At 37.2% G+C, this 22,206-nt stretch overlaps 1 protein-coding gene and 2 long non-coding RNA genes across 4 annotated transcripts; 2 read left to right on the top strand and 1 right to left on the bottom strand.

Moving 5' to 3' along the window:
- The first annotated feature begins 10,458 nt into the window (after positions 1-10,458).
- Positions 10,459-12,652, top strand: LOC147557819 (uncharacterized). Its single transcript, XM_086659417.1, has one exon. The coding sequence runs from the start codon at positions 10,569-10,571 to the stop codon at positions 12,600-12,602; it is 2,034 nt and encodes a 677-aa protein (XP_086515543.1). The 5' UTR covers positions 10,459-10,568; the 3' UTR covers positions 12,603-12,652.
- A 1,289-nt stretch (positions 12,653-13,941) lies between these two features.
- Positions 13,942-16,313, top strand: LOC147557818 (uncharacterized). The gene is made up of 2 exons (XR_015234193.1): positions 13,942-14,987; positions 16,069-16,313. It is a non-coding gene; the product is annotated as an uncharacterized LOC147557818 (long non-coding RNA).
- Positions 16,314-16,454: 141 nt separating this feature from the next.
- LOC147557817 (uncharacterized) lies at positions 16,455-21,800 on the bottom strand. Of its 2 annotated transcripts, none has more exons than XR_015234191.1 (3): positions 21,490-21,800; positions 21,073-21,288; positions 16,455-17,130 (listed from the first exon to the last, which is right to left on the bottom strand). It is a non-coding gene; the product is annotated as an uncharacterized LOC147557817 (long non-coding RNA). The 2 variants fall into 2 exon arrangements; XR_015234192.1 differs by having other exon boundaries at positions 21,494-21,800.
- Positions 21,801-22,206: the final 406 nt, after the last annotated feature.

Raw genomic sequence — 22,206 nt, 5'->3', positions numbered from 1 at the left:
CGCCCGAGTTAAGAGATTCAGATGAGACATTTTCATGACTCATCACATATACTTTAATGAGGTAGGTCCGGAGCTCCCGACGAGGCGGACCTAGTGCTTTTGTCGAGGCACGTTGTGATGTTGTCAAGGTAAGGCTTATATGCACTTGCCGAGAGGGTGGGACTACCGATTAAGGCAGGGTGTCTGCCTATAGTCCTGACCTAAATTCTTTAAAGAGGCAGATCCGGAGCTCCTGGCGAGGCGGACCTAGTGTTCTTGGCGAGGCACGTGATGCAGGGCTGTCAATCAAGGCAAGGATTATACGCCGAGTGCACTTGACGCAGACTTAGTGAAAGCTACTCAAATCGAGGCAGGATTGTAGAGTAGGGCTACTGACCGAGGCATGGCTTAAGAGCCGAGTGCTTATCGATCGTAGACTTTTAATGAAGCCTGCTGTAATCAACGAAGGCTTGCGAAGCAGGGCTACAAATCAAGGCAAGACTTATACGCCGAATGCTTTTAATCGTAGACTTTTAATGAGGCGGAGTTGGTGTGCCGATCGAGGCACGGGCAAGCTCGTCGTTTCAAGGCAAGGCGAGTTTGCCGAGTGCTCTTGGTGTGGACTTAGCTGTTTTGTCAGGGTGTAGCTCCGCTGTTGAATGCCTCATATCAATAAGGGTAAGGGTATTACCCTTTACAGACACATATTGTTTGCCTTTTTTATCCATAAGAGTAAGGGTATTACCCTTTACAGATAATTTATATTATACCTGCATTGTGTTTGGCGTGGCCAAAGCTTGGAGTGTTTTGGAGAAGCGTGGCTTGCCTTGTTTGATAATTTGAGTCAGTGTATGTTGAGTGTCATAACGCGTTTGAAGTCCGTGGAGGATGACTGTCCATCTGTCCCCCTAGTCTGAGCCTAGGGCTTGAGAAGGTCTAGGGCTAGACTAAGTTTCGTGGCATTGCCCTCAGTCTGCTTTGCATAGACAGAATATGACTTGAATTGAAACATCATCGTATTTGAAATAATGTGGTATTACAAGAGAAATATTCATGTGATACGAGCAGTGTCGTTTTAGTAAAGATCTTTTGACATAAAGACTTTTACATGTACTGACGCGAGTACAACCGAAGTCTGAAGCAGTGCAGAGCTAGCTTGCAGAGCTGAGCTGACTTTGGGCAGAGTTAAGGTCTAAAGCAGTGCGGAGCTAGCTTGCAGATGTTGTGCTTTATCCTTGTTTGTCTCTTGGAGAGGTAAAGTGATGTCGTCGACTTTTGCTTGGCAAAGTTGTCGTTGTTACCTTTCGTCTGTCCTCCAGTTGAAGCTTGGTTTGCCTGCACACCCCTCAGTAGGGGGGAGGTCGATGGCATATCCATCGACCCCCGACGGCCAAGTCAGTAGGTGATATAAAAGATAAATGACAACTTAGTGAATTTGGGTTAGAAATAGTACCGTTTTAGGTGTCTTGTATTCCAACTGTTGTTGATATCGAGACCTTCTCGTGAACGGAGCTTGTATGCTCCTTGTCCCACTACTTGGGTGATGAGATAAGGCCCTTCCCAAATGGGAGCTAGTTTGCCAGCTCTTGTCTGGTTGGTGTTCTGAAAGACCTTTCAAAGTACCCAATCCCCTGAAGGAGTTGAAGGAGATGTCCTTCGACCAAGATTGCAATGCGAGCAATTTGTCGGCTAGGACAATTTATGAAGAAGATCATCAAGTCCGATTGATTTAGGGGTCGTAGAGTTTATGCTAGGAACCAATTACGATCGTCGAATTACGAAGTAATTCGCGGCTAACTTCGATCGGATCCTACATCGGGTTACACATAAGAATGGGTATTTAATCGGATGATATGACTAGTGGGAGTGTGATGTAACATTGGGAATGTCCCATAAACATATCTCACAGGCCTAAATAGAATTTGGGCAAAAGATAGCAAAAAGGCCCGAAATAAGGGTTTTGGGCCTAAACCGATTCGGGCACTTTTAGGGCTCGGATTGGGCTGATTTTTGGAGGGACGTTTACTTATGTTATTAACATTAAATATGCCATATTTGGCTGGGTTTGGACGTCATCTCCTTAGGTAACTGAGAAAATATCAACTAGTTGCTATTTTCGATAATTTCCCTAAATCTTATTCTAAAGGGTGTTTTAGGAAACCTTTAAGGAGGTGTATTCTCATTAGGGTTCTATATAAACACTCTTAGGGCAGAGAATAAGGTGTGGAATTTCTCTCTAAGCTTTCTTACTCTACCACATCAAGTAGAGAGGAGAAAGTGAGCTAATTCCCAACTATCTATCTAGTCAAAGAAGGAGTTCTTCATCCAACCACCATTGGTGTGCTAGCTAACAACAAGGTGGGAGATCAATTTGATTGCTCAAGTCCCAAGTAGAGGAGCTACGTTTGAAGCTTTTGGTCTTCTCAAAAGCGATTGAAAAGGTTTGAGGGAAAAACTAGCGATTAAGGTATTCATCGAACTAGTTTTATTTACTTAGCATTATTGGTTTATGCATGTGATCCTGGGGATACTAATGTTAGACATATGATGACTTTATCCGCTATAAACATTAATAGAAGGATGTAAATCCCAACAGTGGCGTCAGAGCCTCTTGCAAATAGCTAATTTTTGCTAAGAATCGAACTAATCCATGGTTGATTAGATTGATAGTTTTGTTTAAAAGTGTTTTAAACATCTAATTTGAATGTTTTGAATGGGGATTCAATGGTTTTCAAATTAAGAATCAAAGATAGATGATTGAAAGTGTTTCAAAAGATTCAATTTGCTTGATTTTGGTTTTAAAAGTGTTTTAAACACAAAATTTTGATTGATTTTGAATAGGATTCAAGAATTTATCAAATTGATTTCAAAATTGTTCTTGAAAAGAGTTTCAAAAACCTAGTATTTTGATCCAAAATTGGTTTGATTAAGAGATGTTTTTGAGTTTTAGGAAACTTTAAAAACACAATTTGAAAATTTTAGAAGTGTTCTAAAAAGATTTGAAAATTTTATAAGTGTTCTAAAAGTTTTGAAAACTTTAGAATTTTCTAAAAAGTTGGAAATTTTAAAAGTTTCTAAAAGTTTTGAATATTTTAGAAGGATTGTAAAAGGATTTCAAAATTTTAGAAAGAGATTTTAAAATTGGGAAATAAGCAAATAAGGATTTGCATAAGAAAAAAAAATTTGGAAACCTAGGAGTTTTTAGAAACTCTTAGTGTCCGACCAGGAAGCTTCCTGGCCGGACCAGAAGCTCCTGAACGCGTCCAGAGCAGCTGCTAAGATGCGTCTTGGAGACGCGTCCAGCAGCTGCAACCAAAAAGCTTCTGGACGCGTCTAGGACGCGTCCAGAGCAGCTGCTGGGACGCGTCTTGGAGACGCGCCCAGGTCGCATCTTAGAGACGTGTCCAGGTCGCGTCTTGGACGCAACCATCAGCTGCGACAGGAGCTTCTGGACGCGTCCAGTGCTGCAATAACAACTACTGGATGCGCCCAGGAGACGCATCCAGCACTAGCCATAGGAGCTTCCTGTACGCGTCTAGGACGCGCCCGAACACTCGACCAGACGCGTCTTGGAGACGCGTCTGGGAGGTCCTGGGTGTCTCGGACTAGGTCTGAGACACCACACACTGGTCCGGTCCAGCACCAGGCGCGTCTGGAGCATGGACTAGCGTCCTGGCTCCGCCCAGGACATGACCAAGCCTTAAAGGCCTCGGCCAAGACATGCCGACCCTATAGGCCGTGCCATGTCCGGACCTTTGCCCGGGCCCTTTTGTGGGCTTGGGCCGGGACTTGTCCCGGGCTTTTTCAAGGCTTTTCGGACCATGAAAAGGGACCATCATTCGAGTGGGAGTTTTTGCCAAATATTTCTTCCGATTCCAACCAAATAATTCCAAAATTGAACCGGGCCATCCAAAAGGCCGAAACAGGTTTCTCTTAAAATTGATTTATGAAATCATTAAGAATCAAACCAAAGTTTTTCCGAAATTGACCCGGGCTGTCTAAAGTCCAAATCAGAGTTTTTCTTAAAATTGATTTTAAAAATCATAAAAGATAAAACCGGAACGTATTACTAGTCGAATTATTCGAATTTAGACTTAAGGTCCGTAATGTGACATGTGATGTCGACAAAAGTATCTCTCGGATTATCATGCATATATAATTCTTAGCCTTGATATATTATATGAACGCATGTGATGTGAATGCGGGAAACTAGTATGACCATAGATTTATTTCTTTATTATTGTTTTAAGCACAGATGGGTGCATAATTTGTAATCAATTTTAATTTCAAGTTTATACGATCTGCGAATCGTTAGAATCTTGTAATTAGAGTTTAGGGTCAATTAGTCATTTGTAGAAGCTCGAGGAAGGAATCCAAAGGCGAGTGGGAGAAATCAATGGAGGTTCAAAGATGGGGATCTAAGACAAACCAAAAGGCGAAACAAGACAAAAACCAAAGGAGATTAGATTTTCTAGGTTAGAGGCCATACTAGGATCCATGTCTGCTTGATTTACTTTCTCGCGCGCATTTACTTAATTATTTATGCTTTATGTCGCGGATGTTAGTTAGGCTAAATAGTTCACTATAACAAACGCTAGACTAGCGTAAAAGTCCCTAAATGTAATTTTGAGTATAGTGCCTATCCAAATTAAGACACTCGTTGCGCCCTTGTTCGAGGAAGGTGGGTCGGCCTTCGTAGAGTACCTCCTCTACCTTGGGACAATGCGGGTAGGCCTATAGAAGAGGCCTACATGTCTAAATGGTTCTACACAACGAGATTAGCAAAAAAGTTTTGGATCCTCGAGGCAAAAGGATAGATTAGTCATTCATCAACGAAATCTATCAACCAAGAGTCATAAGGTATGGTCAGTGAAGTAGTTCGCTCACCCGGAACGACGGAGTTAAAGGGTAAGGCCCTAGTCCGCTTTACTCCGAAGAACTGGGGTCTTGGAATCACTTATTCAATTAGGGACTATTTTATATTGAATAATGTGGGGAAACTAATGATTTTCGAAAACGATAATGAGTTTTAAAACTTTGCCAATTCTTTATGTAGTTTTTAAGATGACACAAGAAAACGAGTTCAACATTGAATCACACCGAAGGGAGGTGCTGATCAACTTCTTAGAATGGAAGAATGAATCCGAGAATAGTTTTCAGGTTCAAAGGAAAGCGTACTAGAATACCCAATCCCAAAGTTGACTCATACCAGATAAGGTCAAAAGCTATTTGCAAGCAATCGTATAACATTCTCTTTGGAAGAGTAATGGATGCTAGCACGACCATTAAGACAAACTGAGGAAGTGATTCTTACAAAAATCATAAATGGAGAGGCACGAGACCTCCATGGCAATCTGAAAGTCATCCTAATGGAAGACAACAGAATTGATCTATCAATTCAATGTCAATTGAACGAAGATAGACAAGACCTTAGACGAGTCACTCAGATTGTTACGAACAACTGAGCAGAACACACGGGAATATCAAATCTAAGAAAGGTTCTTGAGATTTGGTAAAAGGAATTTAAGAAAGTGTTTTTTGGGATTCAAAAGGGCAAAGGGCCAGTCAAGTGAGACAAACATTTGATCAAAGAAAAGCAGTTGCCGAGTACATGATCAAGAGTATTCCTCATTACTGTAAATGTTTCCAAACCTGAGCAACTTTTGCCGAACCTGAGCATTATTCTCAAACTCAAAACGAAGAATTATATGTAAATTGTAATGGCCTAAATTATTATATGGATTGATTCTACATTTTAGATATGTGTTTTCGATTTTGCGCTTATTTTGATATTATTCGATGTAGAATTGGTCGAATTGAAGGTTTTCATGTTTGTCGATTTTCTTTTTATCAATTGTAGAAAAAACAAATTTACCAGTTCTCGAAAAATGAGAAACTAAAGTATCATCTCTTTCTTTTTATTTTATTTTATTTTTTTCATAATCTTATTAATACTTGAGTTTCCCCGTGCCGGAGGCACGGGCTATCTATATTCTTTTAGATAGGGGGCTAAGAAAGAAGTTTGTCACAAAGTAGGAGGCCAAAAAGGAAATAACTCTTTATAAAATTCTCATTATCTGTTTAACTGCAAAAGTTTTGCTTTCTCTTTATACCTGTATAAAATGAATAACGCTACGTGGGGATTCTATTGTGACAACCAGTATATGCATTTTCTGTATTACACAACAGAGTCTATTGCTTATGCTCATGGAAGGTTTTAGGATGATGAGGTACAATGATACGTGATGAGTATATTTATACAGCTTGAAAAAAAATGTCGATTTGAAGAGTTGGGTAGTTTTTTTGGTTTTCTCTTTGCAAAAGAATTGGGTAGTTGAGAAAACCATTTCTAGCAATTGAACTACTCGATCGACAGACGTGTGAATTTAGAGCGCTAGTAGTGAATGATTTTGAATTTACCGTGGTGTTTGTATTAATTTTATGAATTAAAATGAATTTATTTTGATGCATGATCTATTTATGATTCATTTGGGAGTGGTGATTTTGAAAATGAGGGTCTGCACAAGGGAAATGATAGAGTGACTTAGAAAGTGGTACTTAGAGGGTGACATATTTCCTCATTTAGAAACAAAAGCGGTCCGCACCATAGTCAAACTTTGAAAAAACCTTGTCTTTTAGTGATTCCACATCAACTGGGCATTAAAATGCCCAAAGAACTGGGCACTCTAGCATCTCCCGTCTGCATAATGGGCCCAATTAACAAAAGAACTGATATTAAGCCAACAATTCTTCGTAGGAAGAGGTTCAGTCTTCCACCCTAGGAGTCAAGGATTCGAAGCAACTTAAAAAAAAAAATGAAATGATCTTGAACTAATCCCCCAACTTTAATGTCTGGAGTAGTGAGGAATTTAAGTATTATATATGTATCCCAAAAGAAAAATAAGAGATGTATTCCAAAAGAAGAATAAGAGATTGTCGAAAACTCACACCCAAAGTTTAAAAGGATGATTATCCGAAACCTCAAAGTTCATCAATCCTCTTCTCTTGACAAATACCTAAGAACAAACTTGTTCATTGATCGTAACAAAAAACAAGCCTTTTCTTCTCTTCTCACTCAGATACAGAATAAACTCTCCAAATGACAGTTCAATCTTCTTTCTCAAGCGGGTCACTCGATAGTGGTTTCCACTATAGCAGCAGCCGTTCCCCAATACCAAATGCAGTGCTTTGCCATCCCCAAGGCATTAGTAGCAGCATTGAGTCTTTACAAAGGACTTTCTAGTGGGGAAAAAAGCAAAACCTTTCACACTATCAACTGGTCCTCCACTTGTCGTTCCCGCAAAATGGGAGAGCTGGGATTCCGTCTTCCTCTCCTCGATAATCAATCCTTTCTTAGAAGGTTGATTTGGTGCATTATAATAAACCCAGATTCAATTTGGGTCCAATTATTCAAAGCCAAATACTTCCCTAAAGTTCCCAAACCCACTAGCCCGAAACCCAATGATTCCTGGCCCTGGAAATCCATTAGTAAACATTATGATCAAGTGGCTAGTCTAGTTTTTTGGGATGTCAACAAAGGTACTGATATCAACATCTGGCACGATTACTGGATCCCGAACCACCCCCTCCCATCACTAATCATTTCAATGTTAATCTCAATTGGGTGGCCCAACTCATCACTATTGACACCTGGAATACGAATATTATTAACTATTGTTTTAATAGTGATATATGTAATGCTATTTTGAGTATAAACCTGCAGATCAATACATAGGATACAGCGAGATAGACGCTTACAAAATCAGGTAATTTTACAATCAACTCTATGTATAGATACCTGAGAACCAATAATGATGGACAAATAAACGAAACTACGGAATGGACTTTTATTTGGAACTTAAACATGATATCCAGAATAAAGTTATTCTTATGGAAATGCTGCACAAACTGTCTACCCGTAAGAGACAAAATTGGCAAGTATATTGGAAACAACTACTCATGTATAAATTGTAATGACAATGAAACGATCGACCAGGTACTTATACATTGTTCTTACGATAAAGCGATTGGTTTTACTTTCAAGTTAGAATAGATCAATTAACTACTGTTAATCAATGGATACTACAATGGAAAAAGCTAGATGAGGAATTAACTAACCTATATGCTAAAATCTTATGGTTTATCTGGAAAGCATGTGTGAAAACTATTTTTCTTCACAGAATCAATCACCGCAACAGATAATTACAAGAATCAATATGACGACGACCACCCCACTAAAAGTAGAATCCACAATTACTACAACAACAAAAGCACAACCAAAGCAACAACAATGGAGACCTCCATCGACACCATTCCATAAAATGAATGTAGATGCTTCCTTCACTTCACTTTCAGAACCGGCTGGCATTGGATGTATTATTCAGGATCATGATGTAAATTTTTTTATAGCAATAGCAGACACGGTTAGAGGACAACATGCAGAAGAATGCGAATGTTTAGCAATCCGTTACGACATCCTATGGGCAATCCAACTTCACATACAACATCTCAACATAGAAAGTGATAATCAGAACATTATTAAGCACATTGAAGATCAAAGTCAAGCAATTCAATGGCAATCAAGAAAGATCATCATCGATATTCTCAATCTCAAGTATAACTTCACAGATATTCATTTCTCTTATGCTCCCAGGGAATGCAACACCAAAGCAGACGCTCTAGCTAAATGGGGTCGAAAAAAATCTTCAAATGAAGCTCTGGAACTCTGCTCCATCTTTTATTTCTGCACCTTCTTAATTTTGTGTTATTGGTTTTTTTTGTATTTCTTATATTTCAACAAAAACAAAGAGATTGTCGAATGCATGCTAAATATGTGTACAAAAAGAAGCTAAGGATTGAGGAATCTACTGGAGAAGCTTGGAACTCATTCTTATGTGAGATCATTTGGAGTTCTTCAAAGAATTATGAAGATATCATAATCATCCTAAATCCAGGCCCGTGCATGGGCCAGTGCAGGCAGGGCGCCCGCACTGGGCCCCCCACTACAAGTGCCCGTTTCTTGTAACACACTAGAATTGCCGTTATGTAGAACCCAATAGCAAGGAATAACACAATATACCTATCAGCCCGAGTGGGAGGCTTCTGAAGCTTCCATGGTGGAGACATGGGTTCGAATCCCTCTCTACTCAAATCTTTTGGTTTTTTTTTCAAACTTTGTAGGTTGAGGGTAAAAGTGTTAAATATACCTTTAATCCTACTCCATTATACTTTTTCTTCACTGTCTTGTTATTTTGGATGAATTTTCAATTTTTGAAGTGTTTTTAAAAATGAAAATTTAAGAAAATTCTATCAATATGCAAATATATATATGCGAAAATTATAACACAAAAGACATCATATTAAAAAATTAATTAGATTTTAACTTGGTGTAAAGATAATTTCTTTTTTTTTGCCAACAACCCTTGTTGGAATGGTAAGAGGTATAATCTTCCACCTCAGAGGTCAAGGGTTGGACGCACGCTGAAGAATTAAAAAACAGATAAATTATTATTTTTTCAATTATTTTAAACTAGCCATGCTCACTAAAAGTCTTTGTTCTGCTCCTGGTCATGTTTGATAAGTAGCGAACAATCTATATTGTTTATATTAAGATCTAGCATTTCATAAAACCTTAATATTTCATTAGAAGAAACAAAAAAATGGGTTTAAGTTATCGTGGATTTTTAGACTAGATTTTTTTATAAAATAAAATTTTAAAACGGAAAAATTTTCTTACGACTGTTTTTGTCAAAATACATTTGGATGAATTTTTAGACTAGATTCATCTATACTATGCACTAACATATTACCTTGCATTTTTTCAATTTTTATTTGTAACTTTTTATTATACAAAAGGCCCACAAAAAAAATTCGCACAGGACCCCTGAATTCTCAGGCACGGCCCTGCCTAAATCCACTCTAGATAGCTTATCATACTGTCGTATTATTCGTCCAACTCTGGTTAAATCCTTCCTAAAAGCAAATATGCCAAACAAAATAGATCCTCAGAGACGTTCTTAATGTAGATACTACTTTCATATGGAAATTTTTGTTCATGATCGTGTAAATTTCTCTAATTATTCACTTTGTCTTCGAATATATTTTTGTTGTCGAAAATTTCAATGAAAAATGAAACCGACTTAGTCATGATAATTTATGTCGGAGGCACGGGCTATATCCTAGTTTTATATAAAACCCAAACTTTCTGTGACAAACCCATTCAAACCGTGGATCCAATATTTCACATCTTTGTTTTTGTTCAATTAGGGTGCCAAAAAATTAGCAACAAGCCAACAACCCACGGTTAGTTGAGAGGCAGAGAGGATAACCTTAAAAAAAACAGGGGATTTGATTTTGTTCAAAATTTCTTTTTATCCCTTCCATAATTCGGCAAAATGAAACCCCATAATTATTTCAGAAAAAAGGAAATTATTGGGGATTAAGAGAAGCTTCTTGGGGCACAAGTTAAGCTTAGAGATAAACTGAAATATCCTTTTAAACCCTAATTGACCGGGCAAAAACTTGAACCCCAAGAAAAGGTTTTATCTATTTAAACCGATTTTGGAAGAACAAGAAACAAACAAAAAAAAATGTCTTCTTCTTCGACTGTTCATAAACTCCTTGGCCCTCCTGAAATCCACCAATCACAAACCATTTCTCCACCACCGATTCAAAATGAATCGGCCGATTCATCCTCATCTTCTTCTTCCCCTTTCATTAATCTAATGGTTTCTAATTTCAATAAATTTGATGTTGAAATTGAAGGAAGAACAGAGAATGGGTCTGCCACTTATTATTCAACAGGAAACCCATTGGTTGATTTCTTCTTCCATATAGTACCTGACACACCACCGGAGGGTCTGACCCACCGGCTAAAATTGGCTTGGAATCATGACCCATTGACTGCTCTTAAGTTAATCTGTCATTTGAGAGGAGTCAAAGGTACTGGAAAATCTGATAAAGAAGGATTTTATGCTGCTGCTCTATGGCTCTTTCAAAACCACCCTAAAACCCTAGCTTTCAATGTCAAATCTTTTGCTAAGTTTGGTTATTTCAAAGACTTACCCGAGATTCTTTATAGAATTCTGGAAGGTCTTCAAGTTCGAAAAATCCAAAAAGATGAAACATCAATCATAGGAAGAGCAATCAGACGAAGAGCAGTCAGACGAAGATCAATTAGGGGAAGAACAATTAGAGGAAGATCAATTAGGGGAAGATCAAACAGAGGAGGAAAAAGAAAATGTAGAATTTATTATGATGAAGATGGAAAAAGGCGTTTTATTAAACCAACTGAACCAAGAGAAGATCGAATAATGGCGGAAATGAAAAGAGTTGAGATTGTTAAAGAGGAAGCAAGAACTCTAAGAAAAGATAAAAAGATTTCGAAAGCAAAGAAAGCAAGAGATCGATATTTGAATGATCCACATTACAGGTATTTACATGATCAAATTGCTCAACTTTTCGCTGAGTTTTTGATTCATGATATCAATTCTTTGAATTCTGGTAAACTTAATAAGATTAGTTTAGCTTCAAAATGGTGTCCGTCGTTAGATTATTCTTTCGATCGATCTACTTTACTCTGTGAGGCGATTGCCAGAAGAATTTTCCCACGAAATTCTCATCCAGAGTATGAAGAACTCGAAGAAGCTCATTATGCTTATAGAATTCGTGATCGATTAAGGAAAGAAGTTCTTGTTCCTCTTCGAAAAGCACTAGAATTACCAGAGGTTTTCATGAGTGCTAAGAAATGGGATACTCTGCCTTATAATCGGGTTGCCTCTGTCGCCATGAAAAACTACAAGAAGTTCTTTTTTGAACATGATACAGAACGATTCACGAATTATCTTGGTAGTGTGGAATGTGGAGAGAAGAAGATTGCTGCTGGAGCATTATTACCACATGAGATCATAGCATCATTAGACGATAATGATGATGATGATGATGAAGGAGGTTGTGAAGTTGCAGAACTTCAATGGCGAAGAATGGTAGATGATTTGTCGAAGACCGGAAAATTGAAAGACTGTATTGCTGTTTGTGATGTATCAGGGAGTATGTTAGGAACTCCAATGGATGTTTGTGTAGCTCTAGGGTTACTAGTATCAGAAATGAGTGAAGATCCATGGAAAGGGAAGGTCATCACATTTAGTGATAATCCTCAACTGCACCTAATTGAAGGTGACAATCTTCGTTCCAAGACGAATTTCATTAGAAGGATGGATTGGGGATACTCGACAGATTTTCAAAAGGTCTTCGATCGAATCTTGGATGTTGCTGTTAAGGGAAAACTGAAGAAAGAAGAGATGATAAAGACGGTTTTCGTGTTTAGTGATATGGAGTTCAATCAAGCTTCTAAGAATAACTGGAAAACAGACTACCAAGTCATACAGAAGAAATATCGAAACAAGGGTTTTACTTCTGTGCCGTATATAATTTTCTGGAACCTTAGAGACTCTAGAGCAACTCCTGTGAAGAGTGACCAAAAAGGTGTGGCAATGGTTAGTGGGTTTTCGAAGAATCTGTTGAAATTGTTTTTACAGGGTGATATACAAGATATGAATCCTGAATTTGTAATGAAGATGGCAATCTCTGGGAAGGAATACAGTAAACTTGTAGTAGTTGATTGATGAATTTTTGAAATTCAAATCAATAAAAATGTTTTGAATCTTTTGCTAAATTTCTTCTATATTAATATTGCTATCATGTTTCTTGAAAAATCTTCTCTCAAGAGAAACTCAATGCCACCCACACAAACCAAATTCACTTAAAACACATTATAAAACGTTGAATAAATTAGAAACCATTTTTCATGATTGGGATATTTTCTTCGAGAACACTTCTTCACTTGATTCTGTGTTTCGAGTTGTTCATGTTCAAACAAATCTCATTCTAATGGACATGATAATATGTGGTTTTTCGTTCTCGGGTTTTCAAGGAAGGAGAAGAAGAATTTATGCCTGATTTGGTTAGATGTGAGGATGGAATATGGTGGTTGAGAGAGAGGTTGAAGGAGAAGAGAGAGAAAGAAGAAGAAAAAGAACATTTAGGGCATTCTTCAACCTGTTTAGGTAGCATAATAAAATACATGAGACAACTCTTGCAACCAGCAACTACCAAGACATTATCTTCATTGTTATAAACAACATTTTGATTCTTCAACAAAAAAAAAAAGAACATTTTGATCCATCACTTTATGTGACAAGTACCTGTAACCATGTTCACATGGTATTCTGCATAACATCTTAAATGGTAAATAGTCGGTTACGGAACATATTTCTACTCTAATTACACTCTAATCACAAAAGTATTGCTATTTGTTACTTGATTGACTAGAAATTTTATTTGTAACTTACTTTTGTATATAATTAGTAAATATGTTTTAAAGCATTTGTTAAAATATTTATTACAAATATTTATGTTCTATAGTTTTAGAAGATTATATTCTTCTGTTTTACGTAATTGACCGAAAGTTTCTGTTAATTTTTATTTGCTTTTAAGTTATTAGAAAATATTGTTAATATATTTGTAATCGTATTTTTTGTGTATTAATTAAAATATTTTTTAAATAGTTTGTTATTTATCTTTAATCGGTGATAATGATAAATGTCACACTTATATTCAATAAAATCTAATAAATAAACATAAATTGTAACACAAAAGAATCATTAAATATATTAGACGTCAAAAGTAGCTCCTGAAAGGTTAAAACAAAATTAACTATATAACAGGATTTAAATAAAAATATTTTAATATATTATATATAATCTATATAACAAACTAAAATGATGCTATGCCCGGCCGAAATCCCGGCCAGCCGAGTTGGCAGTCCAACCGGGCATAGCATCCTGACGTGTTATGAGGGAGAGACTCATTTTTGGATATTTAGCTCTGAGTCCCTCAAGTTTTGTACTTTCTGAGTTAAGGACAACCCATATCAAAACACAGGGTTTAGATTTCCTTCACAACAGCTAGGGCAAAACTTGCGATTTTTCCCCTCTTCCCCCTCTTCAATCGATTTTAACTCGGTTTCAACTCGATTGCATCATCTAAAGCTTCATCAGATAAGGTTCAACATCCTATCCCCTTCTTCACTCGATTCTAGCCATCATTACTTCATGGGGTAAGGTTAAAATCATCTTCTTTGTGAACCAAGTATTCACTCATTAATTGATTACAAGTCGACTTTCTCATACTTCACCCCCTAAATCTAAGTTCAAATTAAGTATGCTTGAATTCTCAAAAATCTTGTTCACTATATTTCACTTCTCTTTTTTATGGGTAAAGTTGTCATCTTTACCCTATAAGCTACCATTTACATTCCCTTTATGCTTCTACTGTTATTAAGATGTCTTAATTTAATCCCCTTCTTCCATATCTTTGCTAAACCTACTTGTTTCTAGGCTAGTGTTTATGGGAAAGGGTCATTCTGTTTCTTACTTCAACTCTAACAAACCTCCAAACCCTTAAAATTTCTGCATTTATGATGAAAGAAAATGTGGGGGTTCATAAGAAGCTTTTAGGTTCGCGGATGCGCTTTGTTGTTATTCATTATTCGATTGAAGTGTAATCTGCTATAAATTGGAAGTTGTAACTTGCGGACACGACCTTTACTTAATTTATTCATTTGGGGAGAATATAAAATAAGAAGATGAGACGAGGATCAAAATGGAGCGTTGGAAGTACTTCTCCAGAATAAGAAGAGAACTCTATACCCATGATTCTTAATTGACGCGTGCAGAGGAAAGAGTAACTTCAAGCTTCCTGACTCTTTTCTATGAGTAGAAGAGTGAATTGAGAATTTCCGTAACGAAGTTGTAATCAACAATAGATTATTTTGTTGTTTTCTGTTAGTTCTTCTTCCCCGCATGATATATTGAGTAGCGATGTTGTTTCTTGCTGCAGATTTTTGTTGTAATAGCGTCCACCGAACTTCATCTATATTATAATATCAAATTAGAAAACGGATCCGCCGCTAGAGCCATTCATAGGCCAGGAGAGAATGACAGATTTAGGTGCTGTTTTTTTTTTATACGTCTGAATCTGAATCTGAATTGGGTAAACTGAATTGGCTGAATCCGAATTGGCTGAATATTTTATAAGTTAGATGTTTGTTTTTTAAATCTGAATATTTAAGTCCGAATTAATAGTTTTACATTTATACCCCCAATTTAATATTCACAAACAAACCTAATTTTATAAAACCCTATCTCTCTCTCTCATAAAGTGAAAAGCAAAACCCTAAACTCCTCCATTTCTCTTTCTCCGTCTCCCTGTCTCCCTCTCACTTCCGGCCACACTTCTCTCCGGCGAACATGTCTTCCGGTCAGATATCTCTCTGACTCTCCGGTTGTTTAGTTTATCTCTCTTTCTCTCTTAGTTCCTCTCCCTCTCTAACACAAAATGAGAAACACAGATCACAACAAAGAACATTTGTTCCAAAAGAAACCCTCAGTTCTATGTAAACCCTAGATCGAGATTTTGACGTTAATATCCATGTAGACCCAATGAAAAGATGAATAACATGAACTAGGGTTTCGCATGGTTACACTTGTTGAGGATGCTTACCCTTCTAACCGATCACCCACGGTGTCGTTTCTTGTTTCTTATGAATAACATGAACAGGTTGAAGATGAAAGTGGGTTCAATTTCTGTATCAACCGCAAGCTAGCGACATCTCTAGATCGCAGATCTATCATCATGGTTTCATTTTATTGCCGATTTCTAGGGTTTTATTTTTACCATTTGTGATGTATGAGAAAAAGGGAGAGAACGTGATGGTCGGCGGTGGTCGACGGTGGTCGACGGTGATGTGTTTGACGTTAACAGAGAAAATGAAGGAGAAGACAGAGATGTGATTTCTTAGATATTTTAAGGTTATTATTGTCATTTGGACTTTTTCAGATGTTGTACTACCAATTCAGACTTGTTTTGAAGTCTGCAATTTGTGGATCTGTTTTCAGCTATTTTAGACATCAAAAGAATTCAGCCAAATTTCAGATCTTTCCAAATAAATAAAACAAACATCTGAAATCTGAATTACCATCCAATTCAGATTTCAGATCTAAAAAATAAAAAAAACAAACAACACCTTAGTTAGAGAAACAAAGGTTGTGGCTTTCAACTCAAGTTGAAGTGGGAATGCAGGACATCGGTTTCAAGTCAAGTTGAAGTTTGGAATGCAGGACAACGGTTTCAAGTCAAGTTTGTTGAGAGTGTTTTTCTGTTTCAAGTCATTTTCAAGTTGTAATACAGAACTGGCCAGACCATTTCTTTTTGTATCAAATATTGTTGTCACTTGTTGTGTATCATTTTTTTCATCAATTACAGAGGTATTCTCACTAGAGGTTCTTGTATCTACTTCATATCAATCGAATGACCGTTCCATAATAAAGCTAACAAAATAGATAAAACCATGCCTCAGGTTCACAGTCGCTTGAAAAGTAATTGTGTCAGATAACATAAACGAAGAGCAAGAGAAGTAGCAAAATAGATACTCATTAGTCATTTAACTTCAATTAAGGGAATCTTCACAAACAGATACAAGTAATTTCAGTTACAATTCTTAGATAGCATTAGATGGTTCTTGTATCTTAGAAACGATGATGACAGAATTACCATGGAGGAACATCTTCGAAATCAACCTATCAATGTTCACTGTTGAGTCTTTCCCAGCCTTGGGTAGCTGCAGTCGATTAACATTTGCTTAATGAAGGTCTTCAGAGAGAACAAACCTATTGGCCTCAATCCACATTCTCTTGACATTTTTTAGAACCATACTGAAGTGACGATCAAAGGCTGTCACTTGACTAAGAAGCCTCTCATTGTTTCTACAACTCCTTTGTCAATTAATCAACACCTCTCTCCCCAAGAACCCCCATATATTTCTTTTCATATAGGGTGGGTTTTGTTTGCAACGAACTCATGAACTTCATTATCCATCTCCATCGCTCCTTGTCAATTAATCAGCACCTCTCTCTCCGAGAACCCCATAGATTTCTTTCAATTTAGGGTTGTTTTTGTTTGCAACAAACTCATGAACTTCATTATCCATCTCCATCAAACTACAATCAGGGTCTCTTCGTTGTATTAAACGATTTCTAACCATCACCTTCTTAATCCACATTCCTGCGGCAACATAAGTATTGGACATTATAACTGTCTAACAGTAAACTAGTTAGCTATCAAAAAGCTCAAACTCAAATTAGGAACACTGTATACTCAAACTCAAATCAAGGAGAAGTTTCTCTGTTCTTCTTAGAAAGCAAAGGTGGGCTTTTATAGAGCCATTACAACGGTTCAATAGTAAAGGACTGAACCAACTTCCTAACTTATTGGGATTCACCTAATGAATTATTCAAACATGAAGACTTAAACTAAAACTTCCTGGTTTCTAGCAAGACCAGTTATTTGACCAAAACAGAATTGATAACTACTTAAATTAAATATCTTCACATCCTCCCTTAAACTGAACATGATAAAGTGTTCAGTTTATACTAGAACCTGAAAGAACCCCAAGCAAATTCCGTAACTTCATAAATGCCTCGACTTTTAATGGTTCTGTAAAAATGTCGGCTATTTGTTCTTCACTGCGACAATGATTCAGTATCACCACTCCTTCCTTTGTGAGGTCACGAAGAAAATGAAATCGGACATCGATATGTTTGCTTCTTCCGTGCATAACAGGATTTTGAGATAACTTAATAGTTGAATTGTTATCACAGAATATTTCAGTAGCCCCACTTTGTGAACAACATAAATCTTCAAGTAATCTTCTCATCCAAAGTGCTTGGCATGCACAAGTGGCTGCCGCAATATACTCAGCTTCAGTTGTTGGTAGTGTAACAACAAGTTGTTTTTTTGACGACCAAGCCACAGCAGCAGAACTGTATATAAATACATATCCTGACGTACTTTTCTGATCCTCCAAATCACCAGCATAATCACTATCACTAAACCCAACAATTTTGCTTTAGATTTTCTTTTATAAAATAAACCAAAATCGATCGTCCCGTTTAGGTACCGCAAAATTCTTTTTGCTGTTTGGAGATGTAGCTCTGCAGGAGATTCCATGAATCTACTAATAAGATTCACTACAAACACCAGATCAGGTCTTGTGGCAGTAAGATACATTAAACTGCCCACAATTTGCTTGAAGTAGGTGCTGTCAACTTTAACTCCATCAACATCTTTAGTAAGCTTTGTTTCAGGCACAATCGGATTTTGTACAGCATTGCAATTGCTCATCTAAAACCTTTTAAGAACGTCTTGAGCATACTTCTTTTGCCCAATGAAAATCCCACTAGCAACTTGTTTCACTTCAGTGCCTAGAAAGTAATGCATTTTTCCCAAATCTATCATTTCAAACTCCATCATCATCGATGACTTAAATTCATCACACATAGCTTGATCATTTCCTGTATATATATGATCTTCCACATATAGACATATTATCAATATTTTACCTTCTTTTCCAGTCTTGATGAACAATGTATGTTCATATGAACATTTTTCGAAGCCTTCCTTCAAAAAGTAGGATTCAATGCGACTGTACCAAGCTCTAGGGGGTTGTTTCAGTCCATATAAGGCTCTTTTTAGTCTATAAACCTTATGTTCTTCTCACTTTTGTATGTAACCTGGAGGTTGATCGATGTATACTTGTTTATTCAATTCTCCGTAGAGAAAAGCTGATTTCACATCAAGTTGGTGAATTAACCAATCGTTTTCAGCACCCATGGATATTACCAATCGAATCGTATCGTGTCTTACAACTGGTGCAAAAACCTCTGAATAGTCAACTCCATATTCTTGTTTGTAACCCTTTGCCACTAGCCTGGCTTTATGCTTATCGATCTCACTGTTTTCTTTGATCTTTGTCTTATATATCCACTTTACACCAATGGTATTTACTCCTAATGGCAGCTCTGTGAGTTCCCATGTGTTGTTTTTTTGAATTGCTTCAATTTCCAAGTCCATAGCCTTCCTCCATTTCAAGCATTTTACAGCTTCATCAAATGTAATTGGATCACTCTCAACAAGTAAGGCTAGTTGAGCATTGTTTTCAAAATTTGATAACTCATCACCACACAAATAATCTTTAAACCACGCAGGATTTGTCCTCGTTCTTTGTTCTCGGATATTCTGTCTGATTGGACTTTCTTCGGCTGACTCATTTTCAGATAACTCATTATCAGATTTTGACGAATCTGAAATAGCATCTTGTATTGCTTCTTTTTTGTTAGTTTCAGCTTCAAGAAAATCTTTTCCTGTTTCATTTGTCCAATCCCAGCTTTTTGTTTCATCGAAAATTACATCTCTACTGGTTATGATCTTCTTCGTAGCTGGATTGAATAGTTTGTAAGCCTTTGACTCATCGCTGATTCCGATCATTACACATTTTATACTCTTGTCATACAACTTTCTCCTTAGCTGATCATTGACATGAACATAAGCTAGACACCCAAATACCTTAAAATGTGTCACCGCTGGTTTCTTCCTACTCCAAGCCTCTTCAGGCGTGATATGCTTCACAGCCGTTGTTGGACATCTATTTAGAATGTGGACACTCCATTTTGCAGCTTCAGGCCAGAATTCTTTAGGTACCTTCGTCCTTGCAAGCATACACCGTACCATATTCATAATGGTGCGATTTTTTCTCTCAGATACACCATTTTGTTGTGGTGTATAAGCTGTTGTTAGTAGTCTTCGTATACCATTTACTTCACAAAAACTAATTAATTCTTGTGAATTAAACTCTCCTCCGCGATCAGTGCGAAGTGCTTTAATAAACATCCCTGTTTCATCTAGGCTGAAAAATAACTCTTTGTCTCCACTCATATGGTTACTACAACCAGAACCGGGATACCATGTATTGCTGCAGTGGTCTTCTTTTAAATCCACATGAGCCATAAGCAACATTTCTTCTTCACCTTCAATAAAATTTACTTTGGTGTCCACTTCTCTTTGAGGACATTCATATGAGAAATGACCCAACTCGTGGCAGGTATAGCACTCAACAGTTGATTTGTCATATGAACCTTGTCTGCCTCTTCCTCTTCCTCTGTAACCTCCTCGGCCTCTTCCTATCATTGGAGATTTGTACTCCTGACTGACCTTCAAAGCTTGTTCTTCTTCTACTACATGACCAACAATTCTTTGTGGACAAGCAAACTGCTCTGCAGTTCATCAATTGAAATATCATCAATCTCATTCGATTCTTCAATGGAGCACACCACATAATCATACTTAGGTGTCATTGATCTCAAAATCTTTTCAATGATCACCACGTCTCCCATCTTTTCTCCATGAATCCTCATCTTATTGGCTACTGTTGTTCTTGCAAGATAATCATTGACAGATTCTCCTTCCTTCATGTGAAGCATCTCAAACTCTTTGCGAAGAGCCTGGAGTTGTGCACGCTTAACTCTAGCTGTACCTTGATATTTTTTCTACATCGAATCCCAAATATGTTTTGATGTATCCTTGTTTAAGATAGTTTCCAGTATGGATCTATCTATGGCTTGAAATAGATAGTTTTTGGTTTGCAAATCCTTCAGCTTCTGTTCTTCCAAAGTTTTAATTTGTGCATCAGATAAAACACTTCCTGTAGGATATTCTACAATCCCACTTTCCACTAGATTCCAGTACTCCTTAGACCTCAAGAAATTCTCCATCAACATACTCCAATGGTCATAATGACCATCAAATTTTGGAATAGCAGGTTGTACAAAGTTATTCCCTTCTGTTGCCATAGCTGCTAGGATTTGGTCAGGCCTCGTGAGAAAGCTCTGGTACCAATTGTCTAACACTAAACTAGTTAGCTATCAAAAAGCTCAAACTCAAATCAGGAACAATGTATACTCAAACTCAAATCAAGGAGAAGTTTCTCTGTTCTTCTTAGAAAGCAAAGGTGGGCTTTTATAGAGCCATTACAACGGTTCAATAGTAAAGGACTGAATCAACTTCCTAACTTATTGGGATTCACCTAATGAATTATTTAAACATGAAGACTTAAACTAAAACTTCCTGGTTTCCAGCAAGACCAGTTATTTGACCAAAACAGAATTGATAACTACTTAAATTAAATATCTTCACAATAACATCATCACCGACATAATGATAATGGGCTAAACTTTAAACTAGGTTTGCCCAAAAATTTAAGATAATAGGGAAAGAGATGAAACATGATGCAAATTGAGGAACAAACTTACTTGAAGATGAACATGTTTGAAATGGACTGCAGAATTGAAGAACTCTTCAGTCTCATTCTCCGACATTAGGTCAAAACCCTTCAATCTCATTCATTACATCGGACATCTAGATATCAATTTAGGACAAAATCAGATTAATTTCAAAAATTTCAGAACACTTATAACATATAATTAGGGCAATTTCTCCCAAATTCATCACATTAGACATCAAATTCGAGCTTCGGTTTGTAAAGAGAGAGAGAGTGTTAGACAGTAAAGAGAAAGAGGTATGAGAGAGTTAGAAAGATGTTTAATGTTTGAACCTTACTCGCCTCGATACAATGACGCCCTAGTTGGTGATGATTTCCGGCCAAACCTTCCCAAAACCCAAGCTTCAACACCCCCCCCCCCCCCCCCAAAAAAAAACCCTCCTCGTTGGTGCCCTAGCTAAACTCCGTCGATGATAGAGAGATGTGAACTGATTCTGGAACAGAAGAACCCTATGTGAACTCATTAGGTGATGATTTTCGGCCAAAGATCGAGTTGAAACTCCTCTACAAATTCGAGCTGATGTCTGGAACGAAGGAGTCGAGTAAACCCTAGAAACGAATTTGGCTTTTGGTCGAGATGTTTTCGGATGAAAGAAAGTGGCTTTTCTTCGATTTTTATATATGGACTCAGCAGTTGAATCTAATCAACGACTTGATTCTAGGTCGATTGTTATCCCTCATTTAAGCTCGATCATTCCTCTTTCATCTGCACTTTCATCTGCGTCTTCATCGCCCTCGTTCACTCATCGTCATTATTACAAGGACTATCCCAAATTCAATATAATTGATTCCATTTGTTATTTCCTTTCCGTTTCGTCTTCATATTACAATGGTGATTCATTGTGGTCTCATCCATCATTTGATTTTTCATCCCATTCATTCTGATTTTCAGTCCCCTGATCTGAAAATCAGATCTATGTCTTTCATAAATGAAACAAAGAATTTTTTTCTCTCATTACTCTCAGGCCTGGTATGTACAATTCCTGGTTGTGAAC

This window comes from Eschscholzia californica, unplaced genomic scaffold, assembly GCF_041429995.1.
Source record: "Eschscholzia californica isolate CP2 unplaced genomic scaffold, dmEscCali1.0.p SCAF_2, whole genome shotgun sequence".
NCBI lineage: Eukaryota > Viridiplantae > Streptophyta > Magnoliopsida > Ranunculales > Papaveraceae > Eschscholzia > Eschscholzia californica.
The sequence above is the reverse complement of the archived record's forward strand: the minus strand, read 5'-3'. Positions and strand labels throughout refer to the sequence as shown.

Bases quoted from the DNA above. Each gene is read 5' to 3' on its own strand.
- LOC147557819 (XM_086659417.1), top strand. From the start codon at position 10,569: ATGTCTTCTTCTTCGACTGTTCATAAACTCCTTGGCCCTCCTGAAATC.